Below are 12,422 nucleotides of genomic sequence, written 5' to 3' on the forward strand. Positions count from 1 at the left end.
GCTCACGCCGGGCGGGGCGCGCTGTCCCGGAGCCGGCCAGCCCAGTGCGGATCCACTCTTCCCGCTTCCTCTGGTGCGTGTCTGGTTTCTTTTCCGTCTCAGCCGGGAGGGCACCGCGCTCGCGGGCCAGGGAGAGCCCGGCTCGCCGCAGGCTCTCTCCCTTCCCGCCACCTCAGGCCACCCGGCCTGGCGCTGGCTTGGGGCGGGAGGGAGCCCGCGGCGGGCGCCCGGCGGGGGCGGAGGGGCCGCGCCCGCGTGTGCAGAGCGAGGGCGGGCGGCGGGGCGGAGGGAAGGGCACAAAGGCCGGCGGCGGGCGCCGGGGTCCGGCCGGCCGGCCTTGGAGGAGGGGCGCCCGGGGCCGCTCATGAATATTAACCGAGCCTGCGGCCTAGCGCGTCCCGGCCGGGCCCGGCGCCCGGCCCGCGTCCCCGCTCCAGCTCGCCGCTGCGCTTTGGCCGCCGGGCCCGAGCGGGCGGGAAGGGTAAGGCCCCTGGTTTTGTCTCGCCCAGGGGCTCCTAGCACCTTTGAGAAAGCCCATATTGGGGCCGCTCTCCTCGGGAGCTGGAGGTCCCCGACCCGCCTCAGGAAGGGGCGGGGGAATCGTGGGGGAGGTGGGTGGTGGTTTGCTTTTTCCTAGTTTTTCCCCCCTAGGTGGCCACAGGGGAAGGAAAGCCGTGTCGAGTTGTAGTTGGGGGAAAAGCCGCGACTTCAGAGTTGCTCGAGTGTGGCTTCGGAATCATGCCCCGGAGCGGGAGCGGCGCCCGCGTCCCACCCGCGGCCGCGCACGCCTCCCCGGCAGTCCCCGGCCGTCCCCACCCAGCCCCGCCGCGGGCCAAGGAAAACAGCCGCCTCCTTGGGGACGCCGGCCGGGGCGGAGGGGCGGCGCCCGAGTCACCCGGAGACGCCGCTGAGCCCACGCCGGCCCCAGCCAGGCTGGCTTTGTTCTTTAGTTTTTTTGGGGGGCGGAGGGGAACGAGGAGGGGGCTTGAAAAGTGTGATCCCATTTCAACCTCGTGGGGGAGGAAACTTCCCCGAAGTGTCCCTGTCTGGGTGATGGCAGAAAAGAACGCGCACAGCCCTCTGCCCAGGAAAGACATGAATTAAAATGCACTTGAATGGGGAACGTTTTTTCTTGAAGGCTGCATAACAGCCAGGTGTGTTTGATGTGTTTGACGCAACCGCTGGGCAGTTTTGAGATTTTTCTTTTTTAAACACCCCTTCGAATTTATAGGCGTTTTGTTTGTTTACGTTAAAAATTTTTGTTTTGTTTTGTTTTGTTAGGGAGGAAACGCGAACTTGGTGTGGACATGTGGGCAAGACAGTGATAGGCGCCTGGAGAAAGTTCACGCCCTTTAACTTCTCCTTTTCCTAGGATCTCTCTGGGAGCTGACACTCCAGCCTTCACGACCCGTTCGGATTTTTCCAGGACTCAGGAGTGGCACTGGGAAGAAGGGGACCGCTTTCTGCAATTGGCCTCGACACTGGCTTCCAAGAAGACCTGTCGCCTTTGTTTTTAAGTCTCCAGAAATGGAAGAAGAAGGCGAAGTCAGTTGAAGTCGCGAGAAATCAGCGAGGCATTTGAAGGCGCTTCCTGAAAACCTTCATTCCCTGGCACGTTGTCTGTTTCACCAGCCCTGCCCCTCCTCGGAGCTTGCTTGCGGAATTCTTCCCCTTCGGGTGTGTGGTGGTATTCCCCCCCCCCCACCTCCAATGTGGATTCCAAAGGATTTGTCCCTTCTTTGTCATTTGAAATGAAATGATGGCCACGCGTCGGACTGGTCTGCCTGAGGGAGATGGTGACAAGCTCAAGGCCTGCGAGGTAAGCGCGGAGCCAGCGTTCCTGGCCGGCAGGGCGGTGGCCTGTGTCTTGAGTGTCATACAAGTTGGGGGTCACTGGCCACCGGGCCTCACTAGGGGCTTCCCGGGGCTTTGAGCTGGTTGGTGGGAGCGCCCCAGGTTAACCAGTAGCGAGGTGAAGCCTGGCCCACGTCTGTTTCCAGGGACTCCCGTGTTTCTTCTGCAAGAACACGTCCCGCATTTTGGAATGTCCTCATCTTGGTCACTCCTCAGAGCTAGGAATTCTCCCATCTCTGTGGCTGTAGATACTACAAGCCTGAGAATGGGCACCTGAGTATCCATTTTCCTTCAGTCCTCTTCCAAGATACTTGGAATTGAGCTGGTTGGGGGTGGTTTGGAGCGTTTTGTGTGTCTGTGTTCAGGATTTGCCCTCCCGAGTGCAGAGAGAGCAGCTAAGTATGCTTGTTGCACCTGGAACTTAGTCTGTCTTTGGTACTGACGGTGGGCGCCTGGCAGCTGTTGCTGCAGATCTCTGCTTTAGGTAGAAAAAGACGTGTTTTTCCGTGAACAATTCAAGCACGGCCTTGGAAAACGTCGTAATTCCAACTCCCGGAAAAAAATCTCGTGCCTTTACTGTTCTCTTATTTATATCCTCCCTTTCACAACTCTGGAGTTCTGTGAGCTGCTCTGGGGTGTCAGGTGGGTTGCGTTGTTGGTTAGGGTAGCATCTAGCATCTTCCCAAGGGCCCAGAGATTTTACTCCAGACTTCCTAAAAATTTTTGAGTAGGCAGGACAGAAATCATAGAAAATACATTGATTTATGACACCCTGTTGCCTCTCACCTTTTTTTTTTTCTCCTCGTGTTTGGAGATTGAAGTATTCGTAATTTACTTCCATTATGAATACACGATGTTTATTATTGGCGGTTTCTGTATTTTGTTCATTAAATAGACTGAATATTGTTATCCTTTAAATTTTACTTTTGAGATGCCTATGTTTTCATTGAAGCGTTGGGGATTACTTTAGACAATAACATACCCAAGTGAACCCTCATTCACTGTCTCACGTTCTTTTGCGCCGGATGTTAAATTTTAACTTCATAGTCCTTGAAACAAGGTCTGGCTGTAAGTGTGTGACTTTTGGCATTTTAATAAAAATGAATCACAAGTTAAATTTTGGCTCATAAAGCATGCAGAGAAACTTGCTTCATGCAGCTTACTTCATGTCGGATTAGAAGGTTTATGCAGAAAATGCTGTGAGAGACAGCATGCTATTATTACTGTACAATTTATTAGAACTATAGGTTTACATTTAGAATCAGTGTTTTACTTTTTGACATCTGTAAACCTGCTTGCAGGCAAAAGCATGATTAAATAGAACACCACAATCCTCTGATCACGGTAAACCATAATAACTCCTTTTGGAAGGCCTACCTGCAACCTGGTGATTGCTTAATGTGTATTGCAGTTACATAATAATATGTATTGTGGTCCTGAAGCCTTATTTGTCATTGTCTTGTGAATACTTTAATTAGCATTGTATTTGCATTCTATTTGCAAGAACTAATGTTATTTGGTTATTATTATTTTTTGTCATTTAAGAGATGTCCTGAAACCAAGAATTTAGACACGTCTTGTCCTTGGCTAGCAAGCAGTATTTCCAGTTTGTTGCACACTTGGCTTTTATTAACAATGACAGTTATGTATTTTTTAACGGCTGTGAAATTTGTTTTCATTTGGACCTTACTGCTGGCGGCATGGCTATCTTGTTTCTAGTTTGGGAATGAAGAAAACGTAATATCACCTGTATTTTGCTCATGTGAAATATATATACAGTATTTAGGTTTGGCATTAAACTACAATATTATTTGACTTTCTAAAGAATAGGTATTTTGCCTAGATTCTATGTGGAAGTGGAAATAAAGGGATATATGCTGTCAGAAAACATTTTAAAACCTCAGGGTTGGGAGTGAAGAGAACTTGTGTGATTATTACCTGTATTTAGTTGTGTTGTGTTTTTGTCTGTGATTGATGCTTCTGATACACATTAAATCTTGTGAATATTTTTTAGTAATAGGGAGTTGCCAATGAAATACTTCGGGCTGATATTTAGGTTTTTGAACACTGCTCTTAATTTTTGTCTTCAATTTTATTAGAAGCAGTACATTCCACAGTGGTACTATCATTCTTTAAAAAATGTTAAAAATCCATAATGTGTTTGGGTACTACATTTATTATTGTGTTTTTAATTAACAAAGAGATGAGTATGTATGTCTTAATAGTAATGCTGTCAGTCAGCCAAGAAAACCTAACTTTGTAGGAAAGAAGAAATCAATGTAATGAATTAATAGGAGTCTCTGTTTCATGCTTTAATTAGCCAACTCCACCTTCTCTGGATAAGGTCTTGCACTTTGTTGAAAAACAGCAAAATACTCGTTCATCTTAAGCGTTACAATTTTATTGTGTTGATATATGAATACATTTAGGCCTCTCCACCCCCAGGATATATTGGAAGGCTCAAAACAAATCAACAGCCCTCTTCAAGTAAGAAATGAGGACAGTTCAGTAGAATATGTCTTGGCATTATACAGTAAGGATGGTCCAGATGGTACTCACATGAATTTATTTACTTTATACATCTCAAGGTGTATTTTTAAAACTTGAAATCACTCACTCTGAACCTCTTAAGTGATTTTTGGTGTGTGTGTGTGTGTGTGTGTGTGTGTGTGTGTAGTCTGTGAAGTCTTCTGACACCAATCCTTGAGTAACTTTGCTTACAAAATCACTTTATATAGATTCTTCTGTGATATTATCACCCCTTTTCATATCCATATAGCTTCATCTTTCAAGGTTTAACTTTTTTTTTAAGCCAAAGAAGAGAAAACTTTCCCTCAGCTTTCTAAACCACATGATTTTTTTTCCATTTCTAACATTTCACTTTTTATCTGTAGTCCATACTGTTGTCCAGTAATAGAATTTTTGACACTTTGTTTATTATTAAACTTTTTACTAATGCAAATGAACTTATTTTTGTTTTGCTTCTTGACCTAGGCTAAGGTTATTCTATGATTGAAATGTATTATGGCTGATGAAATACACTTGTTGGTTCCTTTTGAAATACTGTAAACAATACAATAAGACATTGTTCTGGGTATGAGTTTGTATGAATCCATGTGTTGACTCTTCCTTCTGGAATGCTGGACAGTTGCTTTTGCTTTCATCCCAGACTCCCTGGTTCCTTCTCAGTCACTCTTCTCTTCCCCTCCTTTCTCTCTCCCTATCTGCCTCTTTTGTAAGGTTTTTCTTCCTCCTCTTGCCTCATTGTTGGTTTCATCCAGAGCCAAGGCCATTCCATTCCTTTATTTTTCTCACTCGCTGGGTTTTATTTTGCACTCTCCTGTGTGCTGGTGACTCCATAGCTACACCTGTATCTCAGGCTTTATGGTTGACCTCTAGACCTTTTCAGCCAGTTGCCTATTTACTGAATGAACACTTTCGGGGGATATTCCCCAGGCATTGCAAACTCATCAAATTTCACCGCTACCACTGACCCTTCCTCTTCCTGTGCACCTTCTTTCGCTGAGTAGCACTACCATCTATTTATTGGTCCAAGTCAAAAACTAGGTCAGCATCCTCACTCTTCCGTCTCATCATTCCTCATATGCAAAGTCCTGTGGAGTCCACATTCCCAATACTCGCTACCCCCACCTGAGTTCAGGTCAGCTGCATCTCACTGATGAACCACAGAAACAGACTCCCTATGGAGTATCCCAATAACTTAGCCTTGTCCCCTTCCACAGCTCTGCCCCTACCATAATCAGAATGATCCTCCTGATGGGCAGATCACCTGAGGTCAGGAATTCTCCGCCAGCCTGAGCAACATGGTGAAACCCCGTACCTACTAAAAATACAAAAATTAGCTGGGCGTGGTGGTGCACACCTGTAGTCCCAGCTGTTTGGAGACTGAGGTATGAGAATCCTTGAACCCCGGAAGCAGAGGTTGCAGTGAGCCAGAATCGCGCCACTATACTCCAGCTGATCATTACATTACCTCCTACGAGACAATTTTCTGTCTTCCCATTTCCTTTGAAATAAAATTCAGACTTCTGGAAAGTCTGAAAGGACTTCGGTAATTTGGTCTGCCCTTCTGTCTCACCTGTCACTTCTTTTTGTTCTTCCTAGATTGAACTCCAGTCAGGTCCTTTCCTCTACCCTTCCCTCTACTCTCCCCTGCTCCTCCTCCCTCTGCTCCATGGCTGAGTTTTACTGTCTTTTCTTCAATACTGCTTCCTCAGGAAAGCCTTCCCTGACCCGCAAGACTGTTTTAGCTGCCCCTGGTGTATTCTCTCAAAACATCCTCATTTTCAGGAATACCAGTTACAAGTTTATTTATCTATATCCCCCTTGGATTGCAGTCCCCATAAGAGCAGGGACCATGTTTGTTTCCACAGTGACTGACACACAGTAAGTGTCAGGTGATATTTTTTGAATGAATAAATGAATATGCAGGAAAGGCTCTACATTTTATTCAGTGTTCATGTAGATTCCCAGACATTATACTCTCTTAATTATCTTCCTTCCTCGTTGTCACCTCCTTCTGTCTCCTTGAAGTTTCCTCAACATCCTGGTCTGCTAAACCTTCCTACACCTCAAGCCTCAGTTAATCCTCTTTTCTTCTCCCAATACTGTTTCATGGTTTTAAATATGAAGTATATGCAGATAATTGACATACACACACTCACTTATATTTCTTTATGTGTACGTGTGTGTATCTCTATTGCTGACCTGCTGCTCTGTCTCTCAGATTCAGATTCCTATATCCAACTGACCCGACTGCCTAGAATCTCCATTTGGATAGTAAATAGGCGTATCTAAAACCACAATCCTGACTCTACCTCCATTCCCCTAGCTCACCTTCCCAAGTCTGCTCCTTCCAGTCTTCCTCATCTCAAGCAATAGCAATCCCATCCTTCCAGGCCAGGCATCCTGGAGCGATCTTTGATGTCTCTCTTTTTTCTCATACATGACATGTGGATCCGGTTGACTGATTTCTCCACTTCAGTCCTTGCCAGCCTGAAGTCTGTTCTCCATACAGCGATCAGGACAGACAATTTATATAAATCAAATTGTGTCATTCCTTTGCTCAAATTCCTCAAATGGCTTCTCATTTCTCTGAAGATTGAAGGCCAAAGTTCTTGCAGTGACCTGCAAAGCCCTGTGTAATTGGTCCTCCCCCTCCCTGAGCATACCTCCTGTGCCTCTTCCCTCCTCACTCTGTGTTAGCCATTCTGGTCTCTTGCTTTTCTGCATGTACACAAACATGGGAGTCCCCAGAGCCTTCCCACTCGCTGAACTCTCCTCTTAGAACACTCTTCACTCGGTCTCTGCATGGCTTGCTTCCTTGGCTTCTTCGGGCTTTTGCTTAGAGGTCACCTTCTGAGTGAAGCTTTGCCAACCACTCCCTTTATTGAATGCCCCTCCCTTGCTCCCTGTGCCATGCTCTGCCTTCTTTCTTTGCTTTGTCTCTGTATCACTTAGTCTCCACCCGTCATGCTTATGCATTTGATTTTACTTGTGTATTTGAGACAGGTAATATATCTAGAATGCAGTTAAGAGTGCAGTTTGTCTGTTTTGTTCGCATTGTATTTCTTGTGCCTAAAAGAGTGCCTAGCACATAATAGGTTCTCAATAAAATTTTTTTCTGAATGAATAAAAACTTAGAAAAACTCCAAAATGTTACTGAGTTTGCATTTGCACGTGTAGTATGTGAATTCTTATTTTATTTATTTTATTTCTTTTTGAAGCAGAGCCTTGCATTGTCACCCAGGCTGGAGTGCAATGGCGCAATCTCCGCTCACAATAACCGCTGCCTCCTAGGCTCAAGTGATTCTCCTGCCTCAGCCTCCTGAGTAGCTGGGATTACAGCTGTGTGCCAGCACGCCTGGTTAATTTTTGTATGTTTAGTAGAGATGGGGTTTCGCCATGTTACCCAGGCTGGTCTCGAACTCCTGATCTCAAAGTGATCCACCCACCTTAGCCTCCCAGAGTGCTGGAATTACAGGCATGAGCCACTGTGCCCAGCTGAGTACTTATTTTAGTTTATACAAAATATGTACATTATGAAGTATGTTCTTCCTTAGACCTCGTGCCCACCTTGAATTCCATTTCATTTCCGTTAGAACTGCTGTCAAAATTTTTGGTGCCTTTTTTCTTTGCACCTTTTTTACCTTTGGGAAGCTGGTAACCAAGTAACAGTAACCAAGACAATGTGTAGTACAAATTTATGAAACAATTTCCACTAAGAGATGAGATCATGATAATTAACAGACAAGTGAAAGGGCAATCAGTCTGGTCAATAAGAGAAACTATAAAAAGATAATGTGTCTGTATAGATGACGTTTTATTTCTTAAAACGAATGGCTAGTATATGAATGTTCCTTATTACATATTTTTATTTTTTCGTATCACAAATATTTCATAACCAGTTAAAAAAAAGATCACAAACATTGACTGTGACGAAAGGTTAACAGTTTATTCTGAATGATGAGAATATCAGGATTATTTTATTTTTATGTTTTCTCTTTTTTATTACTGAAACGACAATAAAAGAACACTATGTATAGACTTTTAAAATAGGTAATATGTAATCAGTCTTGTGAAAATTTGGTTTGTAGCAAACTACACCGCTTAAAACAATACTTAAAAAGCATACACACTGCTCAAAACAGTACTTAAAAACAATTTTTTTCTTTTGTTTTTTTTTTTTGAGACAGACTCTCGCTCGGTCGCCCAGGCTGAAGTGCAGTGGCGTGATCTCAGCTCACTGCAAGCTCCACTTTGCGGGCTCACGTCATTCTCCTCTCTCAGCCTCCCGAGTAGCTGGGACTACAGGTGCCCGCCACCACACCTGGCTAATTTTTTGTATTTTTAGTAGAGACGGGATTTCACCGTGTTAGGATGGTCTCGATCTCCTGACCTTGTGATCTGCCCACCTCAGCCTCCCAAAGTGCTAGGATTACAGGCATGAGCCACCGCACCTGGCCAAAAAACAATTTTTAAAAAACATGTTTCTTCATTGGAGGCATAGGATCTTCATTCTAGGCTAATTATAGTACCGTATAACTCTATTATTTAATTGTAATTGTGTGTTTCTTCACATACCTGAATGTAAGTGTCAGAATACTGTTCCATGCCAAAAGTTTTATGCTGCAAGGTTGGGTTAAAGCTAAAACCTGTTAGAATTGAGAATGATGGCAGTAGCAGCAGCAGGGATCATTAAGTGGCATTTCGGCAGAAGCCTGGGTTTGAATGTATTGAGTGGGGCCTATCACTAGATAAGAGCCATCAGCAAAGTGAGTACCCAGATCTAAATAATTTCTCCATAAATTGTTAGTGTACCTTCCCATTCATTTCTTCCAGGTTAAGCATTTTATGAAGTTCATTGTGCCTTGATGTTCTTCATTTCTTTAGTTACTACCAGGTCAAGTAATCTAGCACAAAAGTAATACTCAGTTTCTTTTGTTCTTTGCTTTGGGAAGGGTCCTGTCATCTTATTATAGTTAACAATATGCTGATTTAAGTATGGGCAATGCTAGTGTTGATAAGATGCACAGATGCTGTTATTCAATGCAGCTATTTTCTGTTACAGAACGACCATATGGTAGGCACTTGTTTTTCTGTCTGGTTGATGTGATTAGATTACTAAAACGAAAGGTTATTGGACTTAAAGATGTCCTACTATTTTATCTAATTTTAATTGACTGTAAGTGATTAAATGTGTTAAAATATTATAAGCCTTCCAAAGGGAAGATAGCTAAATGCAAAAAACTCAATTTTGGATTGCTTTCACCAAAATAGTTTTATGGTTTAAGTTGCCATATTCTTACAGAATCGGGTATTGTGCAAATAGTTTATTTCACAATATAATCTGGATGATGGCATTTTGTGCTTCTCAAATAATCCAAAAGACAAATGGATATACTATACTATAGGTTTAAGAAACTTGATGCGGGCCAGGCATGGTGGCTCAAGCCTGTCATCCCAGCACTTTGGGAGGTTGAGGCAGGAGGATTGCTTGAGCCCAGGAGTTCGAGACCAGCCTGGACAAAATAGGGAGGCCCCCATCTCTTTAAAAAAAAAAAAAAAAGAAAAGAAAGAAAGAAACTTGATGTGATAGAAATGTTTTATAAGTCCTCTTACTTCTAGTTATCTATTTAATATGCAAGAATTTCCACTGTGCAGATTTGTGAATGAAAGAATAGATCGATAACCCAAATTTGGTATTTCTGAATATTCGTCTGTTTTGGGGAAAGTAGACAGATCAGAAGAAACTGTTTATTATCCTAAAAAAAAAAAATAAAGAAACAAGGAAGTTAAAGCCTTTATTTACTTTTCCCTGGTGACTAGCTGCTGTTGAGTTTTCTATTTGATATTGGGCGTTTGTTTTTGATTCAGAATTGGTTACTTATTGCCTTTCACCCTGTTGCTTGTTTCTGTTCTGAAGAGGGCTCTGGCATAGTCAGGAGTGGTGCTATGTATGCAGCACTGTTTATAATCCCACAACTTCTTTGCCGGTCGTACAACCTAAGGAAGATACTCTCTTGAGTTCTATATTTTGTTCATTGCAATACTCATTAATATATTGAGAAGACTTATATTCTTAAATATATGTCTTGATTTTCTCATTACTCACAATGTAGAGAGTGTCCTTAAATATCAGTAGATGCAAAGCTGCATTTATGATTATATTTAGACATTCTTCTAGATGTGGCATAGCTAGTTTGATCTTGGGGATTCATCAGCACCATTTTTTTTTTTTTACCTTGAGGTAATATGTCTGTAATAACCCAGTATTTTCCTAGTAAATACAGATTGTATATTTAAAAGAATTTGTATAAGCCAGATCAGTGAGACCTTCTTTCTTCTCTGGGTTCTGGATATTGGCTTCTGGAAACATTATGTGCTAGTGGATGTGAGGGAAAGGAAAGGCTCTGGATGCCCCATTCGTATCAGATTGTTATTCTTATCCTTTTAGGAAATTGTTTTTGTTTACTTTTTTTTTCATTTAATCATATAGATACCCTTCTCTGTCCATAGATTGTATAAACAGTCAGCCCTCTGTATCTATGGGGTTGCACATCCGTGGATTCAGCTAATTGTGGATCAAAAATATTTGGGAAAAAAATTGTGTCTGTGCTGAACAAGTACAGACTTTTTGTTCTTGATATCATTCCCTAAACCACAGTATAACAACCATTTATGTGGTATTCACATTGTATTAGGTATTGTAAGTAATTTAGAGATGATTTACTGCAGGAGGCGTGTTAGGTTGTATGCAAATATTGCTTCATTTGATATTAGGAACTTGAGCATGCATGGATTTTGGTATCCGCAGGAGGTCTTGGAACCAGTCTCCCACGAATATTGAAGGACCACTGCATAGATCATATCTATTTTGTGGCAACATAGGTCCACTCTCTGCCTGTCCGTACATGGCCTTCTCTACTGCATGCCCAAGTCTCTGTCTGCCTTTCTTTTGTAAGGTCATATGTCATTGGATTTAGGTAATTCTAAAGATCCTTAACTTGGCCAGGTGCAGTGACTCACGCCTGTAATCCCAGTACTTTGGGAAGCCGAGGCAGGCAGATCACTTGAGGTCAGGAGTTTGAGACCACTTTGGCCAATATGTCATGAGAATCGCTTGAATCCAAGTGGCAGAGGTTGCAGTGAGCCCATATGGAGCCACTGCACTCCAGCCTGGGTGACTGAGTGAAACTGTCTCAAAAAAAAAAAAAAAAAAAAAAGTTCTTAATTACATCTGCAAAGACCCTTTTTCAAAATAAGGTCACGCCCACAGGTGCTAGGTGGACATATCCTTTCAGGGGGATTACTGTTCAAACCCCTACACTGGGGTTTCTTCTGTTTGGTCACATGCTCAGATGTCTCTCTTTGCCCCTTTCTTTCCGGATGCTGATGGTGTGTACTACTTAAAAGTGTTGTTAGTGATTTGCCTCGTGTCTGTTTTGGGGTTCATAGGGATGCCTTGATACCTAGTTTTGTTGTAAACATTGCCACGTGTTTTTGTTGTTGCTGTTGGCTTGCTGTCTGGCTGCACTCTTGTTTTTTGAGGGGAGAAGGGAATTCAGGGAGATTTCCTTGTTGATTCTTAAATAAGGAAAAGATAGCTCCATGAATATTATCCTTCATGGCAAACTGGTGGAGTTTTCTAAAGGGCTTTACAGATGAAGATGTTCTGATGGGGACTGAAGACAGGAAAAGTAGACTATGTTTAGGAATGATTTATAAAAGCTTGATTATAGTTGGCCCTTTAGTCTCTGAGTTTTTTGTTTGTTTGTTTGTTTTCTTTTTTGGTATGAACTTTTGTTTAGTGGTTCCCCTGGGAACTTTTGAAAATCAGATGCCTGAAACCCTTCTTTTCCTTCTCCCAGAATTTTTCAGCATCTTTTTCAGCATCTTAGAGGATGGAATAGTTTCAGTTATTAGATATGCAGCGATTTTGCTAGAAACCAAAGTGCTCCAACTGCTTTCTCTCTCTCTCCCTTTCTTCCTTTTCTTTCTTTTCTTTTCTTTTCTTTTCTTTTCTTTTCTTTTCTTTTCTTTTCTTT

General features: G+C 42.9%; 1 protein-coding gene across 4 annotated transcripts in view; it reads left to right on the forward strand.

Annotated features, from left to right (window-relative positions):
• Nucleotides 1-12,422, forward strand: part of ARHGAP21 (Rho GTPase activating protein 21) — a 141,388-nt gene continuing 128,966 nt past the window's right edge. For 2 of the 4 annotated variants that reach the window (XM_023223184.2, XM_023223187.2), the window contains exons 1-2: nucleotides 1-73; nucleotides 1,373-1,819. In XM_023223184.2, the coding sequence (XP_023078952.1) occupies nucleotides 1,757-1,819 (63 nt within the window). In that variant the 5' untranslated portion in view covers nucleotides 1-73; nucleotides 1,373-1,756. Of the gene's footprint in view, nucleotides 74-373; nucleotides 482-1,281; nucleotides 1,820-12,422 lie in introns of those variants that run through there. The other 2 variants (XM_023223186.3, XM_031936209.1) reach the window with 2 other exon arrangements.

Source organism: Piliocolobus tephrosceles, chromosome 9, assembly GCF_002776525.5.
Source record: "Piliocolobus tephrosceles isolate RC106 chromosome 9, ASM277652v3, whole genome shotgun sequence".
Classification (NCBI taxonomy): Eukaryota; Metazoa; Chordata; class Mammalia; order Primates; family Cercopithecidae; genus Piliocolobus; species Piliocolobus tephrosceles.